At 37.8% G+C, this 17637-nt stretch overlaps 1 protein-coding gene across 5 annotated transcripts in view; it reads right to left on the minus strand.

The window, feature by feature from the left end:
• PPP3CA (protein phosphatase 3 catalytic subunit alpha) overlaps positions 1-17637 on the minus strand; it is a 190039-nt gene that overhangs the window by 5413 nt on the left and 166989 nt on the right. For 2 of the 5 annotated variants that reach the window (XM_090139321.1, XM_090139324.1), the window contains exons 9-13: positions 16934-17059; positions 14218-14292; positions 9350-9376; positions 5509-5593; positions 2286-2383 (exon numbers count right to left, since the gene is read on the minus strand). In XM_090139321.1, the coding sequence (XP_089995447.1) occupies positions 2286-2383; positions 5509-5593; positions 9350-9376; positions 14218-14292; positions 16934-17059 (411 nt within the window). The remainder of the gene's footprint in view (positions 1-2285; positions 2384-5508; positions 5594-9349; positions 9377-14217; positions 14293-16933; positions 17060-17637) is intronic. The other 3 variants (XM_090139323.1, XM_031608849.2, XM_090139322.1) reach the window with 2 other exon arrangements.

Below are 17637 nucleotides of genomic sequence, written 5' to 3' on the forward strand. Positions count from 1 at the left end.
TTAGCTGCTGGTACAGGGCAAAAGAATCACATAAGCAACTTCTAAGATTTTTTTTTTTTTTTGTCTGTCTCTCTCCTGACTAAAAGAAACCTCCCCATAGTGTGGGAAAGAGTTTGCTCAGAGAGCTTTTTTCTTCGCTTGCAAACTCACTCAGTTTGCTCCATCTGGAAGTGTCCTTTATGGCAACCCAATCTTTGGGACAACAAAATCATTTTATTATTTTCAACTGATGGACATTGAAACCAGATTGAAAAGCTTCCAGAGCTGCAAAGCCTGGTCAGAGAGAGAAAAGGAGATTTCTGCACTGTTACAAGTAAATAAATACACTGTACATTACCACTGCTTTTAAACCTTCACAGTTCTTAAAAAATATAGCTTGCATTTGAGTTCTAACCATCAGCTTTGGCTTGAATTTGTTTCTTCAGTCAGAGTTTTACAGATGGAAGCAAATCAGCAAATGTGATCTAATAAAGCAATCATACAGTGAAGTATTTAAGAAGAAATGTTGATTTTCAAGAGCTTCACTGGTTTAAAGAACAGCTCAATAAGCAAAGTTTCTAGGGATTTCTCTCTTTTTTTGTCTTGTTTCTCAACATGGAGAAGCTTTTTTTGACGTCCATAAATCCCTGTTTATTTTTGTGGTTAGGATGTTAAATATGGATTGAGATCAATTCTAAAAGATGTATAATATTACCTTGCTGCATGGGGAAATTAGAGGAGCTAATCCACATGCACCAAGGTAAGCCTGTGCCTCTCAAGCTACAGAGTGAGAGAAAAGACAAAAATTAAGCAAATGAACTAATACAGATGTAAAAGATAAGGAAACATGACAACTATGATGAGAAAAATTAAAATGAAAAACTAGATCCAAACCAGCACTGACACATTAGGAAAAAAAAAGATGACTAAAATGTATTACTTCCACAGAACATAGTGGTCATATTTTCTGTTAAAACATACAATAATAGGAATGTATGCTTAATAGAAACTATGTACATTTCAGACTGTTTGGTGAATGGAGTACTACATGTTAACTAATTCAGATGAACATGTATAGTAATGTTTTACTGTGCTGGAATACTGCAGTATGAGGAGATTTTCCTTTTAGTCATTTGTAAACCAGGCTTCTAGGCAATTTTCTCAAATTCATTTCAATTCCTAACATTCAGCCAGGGCAAAAACAGCAGTTTCCTTGGACCAAGTTTTCTGACGTATATAACACAACCATAGAGTGAAAAAGCCTAAGACAAAGAGCTCAACCCTGCTGAGAGAGGCATCCCGTGGAATCATATTGCAGCATTTTCAAAGCAGAACGTTACTATGTCTGTAACACACAAGTCATCAAAAAGAAAAAGGGAAGGAAAAAAGGGAAAAAGAAGGTGTACCACAGAATACCTGCATCTCCCAGGTAAGAGAAAAGAGACGGTAAACGGGAAAAATACAGAGAAAGAATGCTCCAGGAGGGAAACAGGAAAATCAGAGGCTGAGACTGTGTTAAAATTATAAATATTTCTATTTCTTACATCTATTGCCAACAGGATCTCAGTAAGTCTAAGACTGGTATATATATATACACTCTACAGTAATGCACACAGAAAAAAATGGAGAGCTTATAGTAGTAAATTAAATACTTTGCAGCTCTTCATTTCAAAAGGAATATTTCATCAAAGGCAGCCCTATTACAGACTTAAGGATTACCTATAACAAAAAGCACTTGGTATAAAACTGAGCTGACAATACTGTGTTTGTGTACAAGGCAAACAGTGTTGTTAAGAGCCTCCCTTCCTTTCGGCTTAAATCAGAATGTGAAATTGCTCTCATGCTGTCAGCTAGAATTGCTAGAAGATAAAATCTACTTCTAGAACTATTTTCATTGGTGATTCTCTGTGAGGAAGAACAAATCAGATAAAATAAGAGCTTGAGTGTGATTATCTAAGCTGAATCTTCTGTACTCAGTGTATCAAAAGCTGCTCTTGAGAAAAATAAAAGATGACACTATAAACTGTGGAAACAGTGCACTTCAGATGTGATGCTGATCTAACACTGAACAGTTGATTCTCAGGAAATTTTCCCCCTCCTCTTTCTTTGAAAATCAGTGGTACATAACAAGTCTGGAGAAATGGCCTGACATGAACTGCTCCAAATGCTCCAGTACAACAAATCACCTGTTTCACTCTGTCCTTTATTTATTTATTTCTGAGAAGACTTTGGCTATTTTTCTTGGGTTTTTCACATGACAGTCATTTCTTTTACAAATAATGACACACAGAGGCAAACATGCTTACCGCTTTGCAGTGTTTGTTTTCCTCCAGAAAGCACACCACTGGGCAGCATTCCTGTGGGAGTCAGCCCTTTCAGTGTCAGCACACTTTCACTCTCCTCCCTGCAGAAGATAAAAAATAAGGAAATCATTCTCCTTCCTTCTCCCCTCACAACACTGGGCCTTTGTCCTCTATGTCAGCAGTTTACCTCTGCACCACACTGTACATGCACTGTCACCATAGTTAACAGAATAACCTGCATCTAGGAACCAACATACGCAAATACCTACATTGGATTGCACTAAAACTGCAAACTTGAAAGGATGAAGACCAAAGCAAAGTTATTGCCAATGACGTATTTAAACGTCTCACATTGTGTGGTCCAAAATCAACTTAAATTGTTTTCTTTTTGTCTACCCAGGAGTTATTTATTATTGATCATCAGCCACTTTAAAAACAAAACACGGAGCTAGAAGCTCATTAAAATTAATAAGCACTTCCACCCATACGGGGTGAGTGCTCACCATGAGCACTCTTCTTCTAATTTTGTATGCTGAAAGTGACACTGGATTCGAGGAAAATATTACAAGAAACTGAAATATGTTTTCCAGGCCCCCAAATGCATATGCTTTTCAAGAGATGTCAAGACAAATCCAACAGCTTTATCCAGACATGACGTTACACACAGCCCTCTGCAGTGCTGATGATGTACTTTCTCAGCAGTAAAACTGACCCCAATTCTTCAAGAAATGAATATTTTAAAGTGTTTTACTTTGAAAAATAAAATGGCATTAAGCTGGAGGAAGTACACAGAAAGACAGATTTTGAGACTAATATGGTTTTGTTTATCAAAACTGTATGTACTAGAATTGTTGACAGTGTTTTCTTCAGCCCAACATGCCCTGAATTACTCATTTATTTCAAACAACTCGTTTACCTATGACATTTACTCTTGATGTTCTATTTTTAGTTGAAAATGATTCTTTTCACACATATGCTTTTCTTAGTGTAAAAGTCAAAACCACATTGTGACTGTTTTCACGTTTCTCAGGTGATTAGAACTAATGCAATGGCTCACTAATTCCAAATTTAAGATAGTGTTGCAATGCCACTACAGAATACTGTCAATCTAAGTTTTTGCTTGCTCTTGCTTTGCTGATGCAAGAAATTATATAATGCCAAATAATTTGGTTCATTTCTTCTTTTTCTTTTGAATTAAACTGCAGTATCACTTTGTGCTTCACGTTCACAGGAAAAGTTAATTTACAGTATTCTTTCTTATTCTCTTCAAACCACTAAAGCTACAACTGTAAGCTGTGAGGCTCGTGGATATCACTTAAAACAAAGCACAAACTAGAATTATGTCGTATCCACCTCCCATCCTTGAAATGATTCTGGCCCCACAGTTTCTTTTGAAAGTCACTGATATACAGGTAATATGAATCCTTTGCAAGTTATTAATATATTAATATATATATAGTCCAGGTTTCTGTTATATTCATCCTATATTTCAAAAGGTGCTCCTCAAAAAAATACAGTGAATCCAAATGCTGCAGTGGAAGGCTATGGGAGAAAGCCAGGTTCCCCAAACTTTGTTTACTCAACTATCACCAGACAAAAATAACTGTGCTGTTTTGTGAAGGTGGTGGCAATGTCAGCTCCAGGCTCTCTGCCAGATTTAATACAGATGAGCAGATGGAAACATCTGATTGCACCCCCATCTTGTTTAGGGAAAAGGCACTATGCCAATTTCTCTTTTTTATGGGTACCACTGAAGTGGCTCGTGCATCACTACTGCTTCACACATAACAGTTTGGAAACCCCAGGTATAAACTCCTCCATCTCAGTATGCAATCTAAAACTATGCTGCTGCAATCTGCAGCGTGTGGGTGAACTGTTGCATCCTGAATATCTGCCCACTGCTTGCATGTTGCAGGAGAGTCTCAAATCAAGGAAGTTTGTGAGTTTCACCTGAAATCAAGAGTGCACTCTTCAAGTAACTACATTTATTTCTTTTATTCCCATCATATTACCACACCAATACATGTTTTTAAAAATCCTTTGATTTTGTACCAGTTGTAAAAGCCATAAACAGACTACAACAGAGCAACATACAAGTTTTGAGCTTCTCACTACAAAAAAGACATCGAGGCCCTAGAGCACATCCAGAGAAGTGCAATGAAGCTGGAGAGGGGTCTTATGAGGAGTGGCTGAGGAAGCTGGGATTGTTTCATTTGGAGATGAGGAAGCTCAGGGGAGACCTTATTGCTCTCTACAACTACCTGAAAGGAGACTGTGATGAGGTGAAGGTCAGCCCCTTCTCCCATTTAACCAGCAATAGGACTAGAGGGAATGACCTCAACTTGCACCAGGGGACATTCAGTTGAAGATTAGGAAAAATTTCTTCTCTGAAAGAATGGTCATGTGCTGGAAGATGCTGCCCAGGGAAGCGGTGGAGTCACCATCCCTGTAGGTGCTCAAGAAACATTTAGATGTTTTACTGAGGGACATGGTTTTGTGGGGAAATATCAGTGGTAGGTGGACAACTTGACTGGATGATTTTGGAGGTATTTTCCAACCTTGGTGATTCTATGATTCTGTAAGTTCCTGAATAAACCAATAAAGAAATAAAATCCATCTGCTGCAAGGGAGGAATAACTGCGTTTTCTATATTTAGACTTCAGTAGGGAAGAGCATGTTTTCTATTCTACTCAGAGATATCAAATGGAAAGTTCTAACATTGGCTAGCAACTAGTTACTCATGTTCATGTGTTTGGGGGAGTGCAGCTGAAGGTAACAAGCTGCTGCCGTTCGCACTGATTTCCTGGATTTTTAGTTAATTTACCCTAATTCTTTCATATTTAATCATTTGTAGCGTGAACTATGAGTGACAAAGCAGAACATTTGCCTTCCCTTTCAACGAGGCATTATGTGGAATATATTCTCTCTCTTCATTTAACTTTTGCCTCATAGTGTCTAACAGAGTTAACTAGTGAATGTTGAGAGAAAAAGACTTAGAACAAAAAGTAACCACAATTTTCTTTGCTGATGCCTTGCTTTGTTATTGGTATTAAGTCCAGCAAAAACACCAAGGAAGATTTTTCAATGAGTCATGATAAATAGCAGTATTTTATAAATAAAAACCTTTTTAAAATGTTGCAGCAGCAATAGAGTGCTCTATGTAATCATCAGAAGTTGTCTCGAAAGAAACAAGAAAAAACCCCACAGCAAAAACCCCCTTACTTACCTTAGCACTGAGAAAACTCTAGCCATTTTTCCTATTGCTCTTATCTTGTTCCTTATAACCTCCTTTCGAGCAGCAGCTGTTGCTCCTACAAAAAATACATTAAAAATACTTGTAGTGTATTGTAAATAATATATTACTATTCTGAACACAAGAAATGCCATATTAACACAATAGTTTGCCAAACTAAGCCATTGTGTGCACTCAAAAATACTTTTTGTTACTTGCAGCTCAGGTCTGATCACTTTTCAAGTCTGGTTATTATTATCCTTACAACCGTCATCCTTTTTTCTGCTATATATGAAGCCAGTGTGTTTTTCATCAACGTATTCTCATTTTCCATTTCAAAAACATTTTCAGAAACAAGCTACTTAGAATGTAGTTAAAATGTGAAAAAGATATTCAACATGAACAGTGTCCAAGTCATAAGAAGTCAGTTTAGAATAAATAAATAAATAAAATAGCAATGGAGTTTAAATCTATTTTACAAACTTGACATTTTAAGTGGAAAAACAATCACATTTCACTCAGTTGTCTAAAAAAAAAAAAAAAAAAAAGTGATTGGAATACATTTAAGGACAAGGAGGATCAGAGGACCCAGTACCCTATCAGAAAAATTTAAGGGGTAACAAAACCTAAAACCAGAATTCTGGAAACCAGCATGAAACTGTAGAGATTATGTTGGCTGGCAGCAGCTAATAGAGTTCCATAGAAAGTACTTTTTTCCCATCATTACTATGGCCTGCTCATATTACTTTGAAATTTATGAACTCACAAAATAAAAAAAACCATACACTGGAACAGTGACTGCCTTTTAGCTTGTTTTGCGTGTGCAATTGCTAGTTGGATATAATCAAAACCAAGGATATTACCTATGAATCCAAAAAAAAAAAAAAAAAAAAAGGGATGAAAATCACCTGAATGGGGGAAAATAAATAACTATATTAATAAGTTAACTGAACCAGCAGTTTCTTTTTAAAAAAGCTTATATAAGAAAAGACCGTGCTGTACTAAGCGAAACAGGTTCACTTGATTATCAAAACCGAAACCATATACATCATAAAGATTTCTCCCCATAGCATTCTGAATGAAAGGCAACTTTGCCTTGTATGGCTTGTATATTGCCTGAGTATTCCTACCTCTGAAGTTCAACGGTGCAAACAGAAAAAGACTACAGCAAGGTGCTGCTTGCTTTTTTGCTGTTCCAGAATTCAAGGACAAATTGATAATTTCTATCTTCAATTCCAGGTGAAAAGCAGCAGAAAGCCCAGCCCTGGGCCTGGTCACACAGGCCTTCCTTCACCATATTTTAAGCACAGTGATCTCAGCCAGAAGAGTTAAGAAGGAAACACTGACTCCAGCCATTTGGGGAGCGCTGGAGTGGTCCAACTGAGCTAAGCAGGTTTGCTGGGTACTTTCCACGGCCAACACTGAGATAATTCTTATCGTTGTGGTTCATCTCCACACAGCTCTGCTGACAGTAGCCCCACAGTTCCACTCTCAGGCTCTGTTACCTCTCCTGCTGCAAATCTCTCCCCTACAATTAATCTCCCAACTGCTTGAGTCATCTCTTGGAAGCACAGGGATTGCTTAATGCTATCCACAAGGCTGATCCCCCCGCTATACTCTGGCATTTTAGAAGATACAAAAAGGATGCACTTTTTTTTTTTTTCAGTGCTTGGATTTCAAAATAAATAGCCACCCACTGTAAAACTTTCAAAACTGAAAATAACAATGCACAAATCTTAATGCTGTACAAAAGGAGGCCAAATCAACCAAGAGAACAAGTAGCCCAGGTAACAACTCACAAACTCTGGATGAATTTCAGTGCAGCTTTTAATATCACTGTCAAGAGCAAGCTTAAACTCCTACCAGTAAAGAATGAGTTTCATAAAATGGGAGATTAACATATGCACATGAAGAACTGTGCAGAGCCGCAAGTGCAGTTGTGCATCCCTGACTAGCCTGTGTACAAACGGGGACACAGGAATCAACCCACATGCACCTGTACTGGTCCATTTTCACACCCATGTATCAAGGAGCACAGGCTAGCTGTCTTGTAACCGTGGAATGCATGTTGCTTTTGCCATTCCATCTCTTGGAGCAGTTCTCAAATGCACTATTTTCAGGGTTTTCTAATTGTCCTCCTAATACATCTTGGAATTGAGTCTGCATCTTGAAGTTCAAAATGAAAGAAGCTATGCTCAGAAAGATGTCTTTCAAATCAAGAGCTAGTTTGGGGTATAACTATGTGATTCCAGATGATAAAGAGCAGGAGAAACAGCTGTAACTCAGCTGTAACTGAATTATATCTAAAGTATTAGTAAGAACTTAGTGAAAAATTTAGATTAAACAGCAATAAATCATGTTTGTCAGGAAACAGTACATTCCTCCCTCAGTTTCTATAACCTCACTGAATTGTACCTTAAAGTAGTATGACATGGTTTTCATTCTTTTTTTTCTCCTAGAAGCACTGAAAACACAATTTGTCTTTTCTTTCTGGTCTCACTGCTCCTTTATTACAAGCCCACACTGTTCTAGTAGATCTTATAAGTACACTTGACCTTTTTCAGCCACTGTTCAATTTCCAGAAGAGCTGAGAACTGAAAACTGGGAATATAATTTACTACTGAAGTAAAACACAATGCTCTACCCATAAATAAAAAATAAAAAATGCCCTAAATCATAAAACGTAACAGTCTCAAAATGAGTGTTTTATTTCTCACCAACATGCATACAATGTTACTGAAAGATATACCCAGAGATTTCTGTCTCCGCTGAATTCCCTAATTTGTAACAGATTTGTGACAAAAAAAAAAAAAAAAAAATCTGTTCACTAATTATCGGTAATGATTTCATTGATTTCATTTACTTTATTTGTGTGTGTGGTTTTTTGTTTTTTTTTTTTAACATTATGTGCTAAATAATGCACCTAGCATTCACAATGTGATATTGCACTCCCAATTTTTACTGAATGCTGCTCACTGGACAGTATCTGGATTCCTGAATGATATATATGACTGACAGAGCACTGGAACAGGCTGTCCAGGGAGGCAGTAGAGTCTTGAGATATTCAAGATTCGTCTTGTACACCTACCTGTGCAACCTGCTGTAGGGAACGTGCTTTAGCAGGGGGGATGGACTCAATGGTCTCTAGAGGTCCCTACCAACCCTGTGTTTGTGTGATATTTAAATTTTTGACTCACATTTTAAATGTAACTACACAATTTTTGTGTTCTGAAATTCACAATTACTGCAATTCTCCATGAGTTGCTTCAGCTGCACTTAAACATACATTTAACACGGAACTAAATAGATCATAACTTGAGAAATGACTATGAATAAAGTAGTTAATTTTAACCTTAGCAAACATAGCCTGATACACACTTTAATATACACACACACACACACACACTATTCTTCCAATATCTTAAACTATTTGCATAAAAATAACTAAAAAATAATTATGAATACAACCAAGGTTAAAACTGGACAAATCATTTTGGAGGTAGAATAAAAGCTTTGAATCTCACCTCAGTAATTTAACAAGTTCTACTGGATTTTAGATCTGTAGAAACTATACAGTTATTTTGCAAACTGTACATATAGGATTTACATAAAATATAATCTAAACTTTAAGATTAAGAAGCAAAACAATTAAGTAAAACTGTAAACTGAAAATATTGAGATGTGGGACTGAACAGATATATAGCAAAATTGGTTAAAAAAACAGCAAACCAAAATCAAAAACTGATTTTCTGAATGACATTCTAATATACTATGTATGAATATATCATGCATGAAAGCAATTAATGAAACTTAACCCTTCCAATTTATTCTATACCTTTCTTTTGTGCATAAATGGGATCTTCTTATGAATTCCAAGGGGAGAGGGGAGGAAAGAAAGAGATCAGTGATGTTTGCAGAATGAAAATAAAAAACAACAAAGAACATTTGACAACATCAGTGGAAACGCAATGTTTAAGTAAAGTCTGAAAAACAGAAAAGAAACAAATTAGGCAGGGAACACCCAAAAGGAAAGAAACAGATTGAAAACTATGGGAGATAAAAAGAAAACAACAAAAAAAAACTTAAAAAAAGCATAAGGCCTTGTTAGTAGATTTGCAGAAACAAACATGCAGGCAGATTAGCAGGTAAGCTTAGCCTCAGTGCTACCATATCTTGACTGCATTCTTTCTTCTACATGATTGCAGCTCCTCTAAGGCTCAATGACTTCTCAGAACCAGCAGACTAACCCCTTCCGCTTATTTGAAGTGTACCTGACTGATGATACCTCCTTTCTTACACCAAACACACCAATTCTTTGTTTATTTACATTTGATATCTGAAAGAATAGCTTGCTTTGTGGATGTATATTGCTTCTATCAAAACCAGCATTGCCTATGGGCACATCTTGCAGTTAGCAAATCCAAGTGGCTTTATGATACAGTGTATTGCATTTTAACCCAACTATTTTTGAGAGGAACATGAGCGCAGTGCTCAGAGCCCTGGCACAGCTGCAGAACTGGATGTATTTTGAGGACTGTGGTTACCTAGTGTATGCTGTCAGGCTGGTTCAGAGGCAGAGCACACCAATGTGAAAAACGCTTTGGGTATGGAAACAACCAGATTTGGCCAAAACAGTAAAAATCCCATTAAAATGCTCCTCTGCCACCAGTTCAGAGAGCAGGTATGCCCTGCAGCACAACGTTGCTGCTTTGAAGGGATAATATGAATAGAATGGTGAAAAGTAACCTCAATTTCTCTCCTAGTAAAAATTAACTCATTCAAAAGCTGACTCCCATCTGCCCAGCTAGAATCATGAAATCTCTTATCGAGGCACTAGTAAGCACCTGTGACCTGAAGCCTTTGCTCCTCCTAGGGCACTGTCTGTGTTACCTGGTGCAGAGCTTGCCCAGGTGTAATTTACTGCTGAAGCACATGACACATGCTGATTGCTGCTCGCTGTAGAACCCAGTTTGACCAACAGGACACATCTGACACGGTAACTCAGTTCAGTTTCAGACCACAGCACTTGGCTGCAGAAGCTGTGCTCCAGCCGAGGAATAATGGCTGCTACCAGCATTATGACAGCAGCTTTTTCCATGAGAAGGCTGTGAGCTACAATGTTGAAGGCAATACAAAAATTAATGCAGGTAATTTAGAAGTGTCTTTATACCAAATCATGATAGCAACGCATACAAAGCAAGCAGAGCATTTGTGTTAAGTTGTCTATTACATTACTGCACCCTTTTAATTAGCAGCTTAGTTTTTCAATGAAATGCATGAGGCCAGAAATGTTACTAATTAAAATAAAACAGGATTCTGACTACGTGCTGGCTGGATAGGGGTATTTGTAGCTCCTGTTGCTAAGCAATATGTTTGATGCACAAACCATACAGTGCATAGCTACTGTTCACGTAAGGCATTTTTTACTGGATTGGATTACGTTGCAACCACCACAGCAAGCAGCAAAGAAAGGATACTGCAAGATGAAGCTATCAGAGATAAGAAAACCTGACATATCATCTCCTCTCATTTTTAAAGCAAGCGAAACCAAAAGCCATAAGGAAGACAGTCTAAATGGCACTATGACTGCTGTCTAGGTTCTCTTCCACTAAGCATTCACATAACCGCCTCCAACAAATTGATCAGATCCCCAAGATGTACTTCCTTAAGGGAAAAAAAAAGAAAAAAAAAAGGGTTTGGGGAGAAAGGAATGCATGCTGTGGAGCATCCTGCTCATGGTGCTCATGATTAGATGCAGCATGCATGATGTGGGGTGGGGAAAAAAAAAAAAAAAAAAACAACAAGAAAAAAAGCTTACAAACCATGCAGTGAGGTCAGGCAATACTGCCGGGCTTTGTTTTGAGGGGAAAAGTGAGTGAGAGGGGAAGACAGAGGGCAAGAAAATGTAAGAGAAGATAAATGAATGATCGGTGCAAACCATAGTGATGGATCATTCTCACTACATGTGGGAACCCAGGTCAGGGCATGTTCAAACTGCAAGGAGAGAAAGGAAATCAGCAGCGAGCCCTGAGAGCTACAGGTGATGCAAAAATATGCAATGATCAAACAAAACACATCTGCTGTGGCAGATATCAGACACTTCCTTGTACGGCAAATACTGCTAAGGGAAAATGTCAGTGAGTGAACAGGACTCTGCAGTCTAAAGAACAGTGGAAACGCTGATCCACTGCAAGGCTGTCAGCATACAGCCCTGACAGAACGAGTTTTAAACTGATAATCCTTCCAGTTTGCTTCATTGAGAACACAAATGAAACATCGTGTACTTCCTCCCACAAAAGGCAATGGTTTTAGGAAAAAAGAAAAAAAAAAGCGACAAAAAATAAACTATCTCTGAGAAAAAGATTATTTTCCTTTGTTGTCTGGGTAATGCATAAAGAAATCATTAAAGATATCAGTCTCTATTTAAATTTAAATCAACTTTCAGATGTAGTTTTTATGTCCAAATCCCTCAGTCTCTCCCATGCATGCAGCAGTGCCCCTGGGCCCAGTGCTCCCTCTGGGCCACAGAAACATGTGTCCCACAGCCCCTGCAGCCCCACTGCCACAGACTGTCTGGGGAAACAGGCATGAAGATACCTCAAGTCAGGTTGTAGCTGTGCATCCTAAAGAGGAAGATACTGCTAATATCTTCCTTAACATAATGCTGTACACTGAGAAAGCGTTCATATGGAAAAATCTGAAAGTACATTTAAGAGGATTAACATTACGGTACCAGGAATGGTTTAATTATTCTTCATCTAGAAATTTTAACGCCGTTGGGTGTAATTATTCAATACACACACATTCAAGCCAAGAGGCTTTCAGCCCACGTTCCTCCTTAGGCACCTGTAATGCGGTGAGCTGCATGCCTGGAAGCATGCCATGGTACAGTTCCCTGGGAGACAGCTGCTGCACGCTGCTCCCAGCACACAGCACGGGAAATCCGCAGCCGACACAGAGCCCTCCTATAGCTGGAGACAGCTCAGTCCATGGCTGCAGCAGAGCTGACCACCATGAGTGCTGTTGTCCTGAAGGACATTAGGGAACCTCACCTGCGGCTGTGCTTTGATAACACTCTGCTGTGCTGTCACCTGGACGTGGGAGTGCTGATCCAGTGACATTCAGAAAAAGACGACAGGCACTGGCCTAGCTATGCTCTGCTTGGTGTCAGTGGAAGCTTATACTACAACTTTAAAAGAAAATATTAGGTCAATGCTGAACTAATTTAAAAATCTTTCCCATAAAACCTTTGCTTTGGCAATGAATTCAGTGAAATTTCAGCCTGTGCTTAAGTGCTTTCTTGAGCCAAGGATTTAAGCATATGGTTCTCCTGCTACTGTATTTAATTTGACACAGTTTTTTACTCATTGTATGCCTTCACGCTGTTTCACACGCTGCTTTAATTACACAGTAGCTACTTATTAAATTTCATAAGAAAAGTTTGGGCACAATATTCAGACAGGTGCTTTCTTCTCTGCACTGATTATTCGTTTCAGTAAATGCAATCTTTGTCCCAAATCCTGCAAGATAATGTGCACGTCCACACTGCAGCAGCTACAGAACAGGGAATCCCATTTGGCTTCTCAGGGTAAATGCCAAGTGCTACAATCCATGCTCTTCTTTTCCATCATAAAGGAAACTCATGTCAAAGCCCATGACACAACTTACTCCTCTAAAGATTAAGAATAAAGACTCAAAGAGAATTTGAATGATTAATTCTATTTCATTAAGTATTTGTCTTTCTTGATAGTTCTCCACTTTCCCCTTTTTTCATTCTACCAACAGACTTCATGAGAATTTCTAGTTGCTTAGTAGCTCTGTTTTTCCAGATTTATTTTTTTTTTTTTTAAATATTTCCTATCTCTAATTTTATTATTATTTAAATTATTATATCAAAACATTGAAAGCATTCATAGTAAGAACATTAGGGTTGCACAGGAGTTTTTCAACTTTTCTTAATAGAGAAGGGAAATTCTGGAGAGTTGCAATTGACTCTTGCACAGCCAAATAGCTAAGGAAATAAATTTATTTCCAAGAAACATCAAATTGCAAGATATAAGTATATTTTACTGTCAAAGAAATAGGTACAAGAGAGCTTATCATATCAATTCCCTTCCAAGTTATAGAAGAAATGATAATTCCTTTCTTTTTAGCAAAACATTTTCTGTATTTGCATAAGTTGATTTTTATTGATTATATTTATTTACTTAAATCCATTTAAATAAGAAAGTAAATTGAAAGAAGTGACTAAAAATATTTCAGGTACAATTCTTCCAAAGTTGCAGTACCTATGTTTTGGATAGAGCACTGAAAGCTTATTTTATAGTAGGAATAGTTTTATCAATATAATTAAGCTTTCTGTGGGACTCACTGGTATATTATGCATAAAATCAACATCTAATCCCTTTTGTGTCATGACTCAGACATAACTCAGATTTCATGAAGAGGAAAGCTTTTTTAAAATCAAAACCAAAAGACTGAGACCAGAGAAAGATTTTACTTTTGGCTGGGGTTAGAAAGGCAAGATTTTCATTAATTCTTTCCAAAACATGCAGTAAGCAAATCCATTGGATTCTAGCACAACAGTTGCTTTCAGCAGCACAGAACTTCAATGGGACCCAGAAAATTATCCCAGGGTTAGTAAATAAACCTTTAAAGTAGTTTCAAGGCAAATAATCTCTATTAGGGACAGGATGCTCTTACCATCAAAACCATCTTCTTCTGTCCCTAATTCATCATCTGAGCAGATGTTCAGCACATTCACCAGCATCTCTGTCACTAAAGGAAAACAAATGCAAAATGTTGATATCAAGCTCCCCTGGTCTGTCAAAGAGCCAATTCTAGCCATGGTAATGCGAATGACAATTCAGTATGCAAATGGCACCCACTTTTTAAATATGGATCTTACTTTATGCATGTAATAATACAAGCACGGAGTGTCTGGTGTAGTTAATAAAAGGGCAGCTTGTATAGTTTTCTAATAGAAAATTGTTCTAAACGCAATAATCACTGCAATAAATAAATGAACCTAAATAAAATTAAAAAACAAAACAATCTTTGCAACTGTCGAACAGCTAGGTAACTTCTGTTTTTTTTTACCCCTCAATACATCTTTTATTTTTAATCAACTTGGACAACACAGTTGACTGCTCTTCTCTTGCTGCTACATTGCCATAGTATTTCAATTTGCAGAGCAAAAGAAGTAACATTCCAAATGAAAAATTATAGCAAGAGTAATGACAGTAAGGCTTTCATTACTACAGAGGCTTTAATAAACACCAGTTTTAGTTCAACAAAACATTAACCCTATTGAGATGCCTATAAAGGGGCAGCATCCCTTAAAACCCAGGACAAGTAGTACGAAAACAAACGTCATTGGTAAATTTAGAATATGTTCAGCTTGTTTGCTTTACAACTCAGGCATGGAGGGGCCAGCCTCAGACCTGTAAACTCAGCCCTTTTGAGAAATGGCAAGAGTGAGGCACTGACCTGAGAGCACACAGAGAACAGCCAAAATCCCCCCCCAAAAAATCACAGCCAAGTAAGTGGGATTTAGAGATCAAAAAAGCTGAAGTTATGAGGTAAAATGTGAAATCATTAGCAGACTGATAAAAACTCCACTACATCTACATGTAGTAAGCATCATTAAAATGGTTACCAGGCACAGCTAGCCTTGACCAGCTACACAGACTGAAAGTTTAAATTTGTGAATCAGATGGTTATTAAAATTCTCTTCTGTGACAACTATGATGGTTTGAAACATAAGAAGGGTGGAGCAAATCTATATTTCTCCTAAATTAGTGCAGGATTTAATGTTTTTTCCTTTGAAAATATTAGTGGAAAGACTTTCCACACTAATAATTACAAATGTAACTAACTGCTTCCTACCTTTGTTGGCCTTTGAGGAATAAAAAAATCTATAAAAGAAGAGAATTAAAAAGCTGTATAGAACATCAACTCTTACACTCCATGAGTTTTGTTTTGCAGAAAGGGGAAACACTAATTTTACCTCCTCTTCCTTGGGTTTCAAAATTTGCAAGCAATTGGTAACAGTGAGAAGATAGGAAGGACAACCAATTAAAAAGACAAAAGAGTGGACGTGTTCTCAGGATCTCACTCAATCTTGACTGCGCATTCTGCAGTCCCAGGGTTTCATCTATGGGAATGTCAATGAGAGACCTCTGGGAAATGGTCTGACAGAGCATCCTACAGATGTGCCATGTATGTGCAGAACAGACTCATCATCAGAACAGGGCCTGCCTGAATTTATGGTCAAACAAAATGAAAGCATTTTATCTGCCTCATGAAACTCTGAAACATGCATCAGCACGCATTATGTAATGTCTCCATTAGTGGAAACAGCTGTCTATTCTCTGTTAATCCTCATTTTATTGTCTATCTGTTCTGTTCACAGAGACCTCAGCCCTGTCAGTGGCAGTTTTTCTAGTACAAAGGAGTGGCTGCAAACAAAGCTGGTCATGACTGCAGGTAGGAGCCACAGCTGGCTGTATTTTCAGTTGCCTATTAAGAGGGAACTGTTTTTCCAAGCAGCTTTTATGAGTTTATTATAGTTTTCTGGCAGTAATTGCTGTTGCAGCAATGTACTATAATGGATGGATCAAAGCAAGCCTCATCTCAGGTCCTGAATAAAATGACTTGGGTTTAAGCAGTTTGCATTATGTATTCATTTAATATGTTAGACTAAAGCTTTTTTTTTTTTGTGCCCTTTGTGTGCTTGCCATTCACAGCATGAAGTTGTCTTCAGGCAAGATCTGGAGCATCATGTTTCAATAACTCATGAGCTACATTTTAGGGTGAGTCTTCTCGCCAACAATGAGGCACCATACACTCTGGGTGAAGATGGGGCTTAGAGGCACATTTTCCTTCATGTGCTTCCTTCTCTGCTATCAAGGAACAATAAACCAGAGTGGGTCTTAGCATTACCAGCTCTGTATTTACTGGTGAAAAAGCAACCCATCATCACCTTATCATGGTAGGTCAGCTGGATAAGGCTGTAACCATAATGTAGTAAAGTCTGACGTGATGTCCTTCAAGCAGAGAACAATATCCAAGAGAATTCCCAAGAACTTATACAGCAACAGCTTAAAAAGTAAAAAATTTATTCAGTGAATTCGCCTCTGGCCTGCAGCGTCATAAAATCCATTTCTACTGCAGATACAATGGCAGTATAGCCTGAAAAGAGTGGAAATTAGAAGAAAGAAAAAATAAACAGGAGAAGTGTGGTTAACCTTTGGTAATTGCCAGTCCCTGTGGCCTGTTTCTTCAAATTTGTCTTTGAAAGCAATTCATCCGTGTTCAAATTATTCTTGTCATTTCAAATAGACTATGGCACGTGCACAGTGACTAACAAACCATTCTACAGTTTCTAAGAATATATGAACAAAGAAAATTTACGCACCTTTCTCACCCACAAACGGCAAGGACCAGGTAAACACATCCATGAAATTTGGAAGCCAGTAAGGATGAGGGGAGCAGTTGAACTGCCTGATATTCATAACGTTGTTCTCATATTTCAATACTGCAGCTAAAATAAGAGAAAGAAACAAAAGATGTCAGCTACATCAATGATTCACTCTCAGACCAGTAACACTTGTAGTATTCATAGCCTTCAGGGCTGCAAGACCAGCTTTCAACCACTTGACGCTGCATCAGCAGCACTTGACTGCTAGTTATGATAGGATATAACCTCACAGAAGTCACAAGCCATTTCCAGTCTGGAACTGGTGTCATCTGCTAGTACTAAGATGTGTTGCTAAGTGAAATAATAACTTTTTGAGTACACATGAACATAGGCTCTGGCATCGGCCCCCAGAAAAGAATAATGGAGACTACCCACCCAGTGTTCCTTCTACACAGTTATCTGAGCTTCTCACAATCATACTCAGGAGATAATAAATAAAAGCTTTTATCACTCATATTTTGAATGCTACTTTTTCAGTGAACACTTTCAACATTATTTCATTCATGATAAGATACAACAGATCATACTTTCTTCTCACATTACTCAATCCCTATGAACAAGAGACTGTAGGTATGCAATAATAGTATTTGTCTTGTTCCATTTAAAATTAGTATCATTCTTGTCAAGAGTCTTTAATAGAA

Source organism: Phasianus colchicus, chromosome 4 (assembly GCF_987193195.1).
Source record: "Phasianus colchicus chromosome 4, bPhaCol1.hap1.1, whole genome shotgun sequence".
NCBI classification, from domain to species: domain Eukaryota; kingdom Metazoa; phylum Chordata; class Aves; order Galliformes; family Phasianidae; genus Phasianus; species Phasianus colchicus.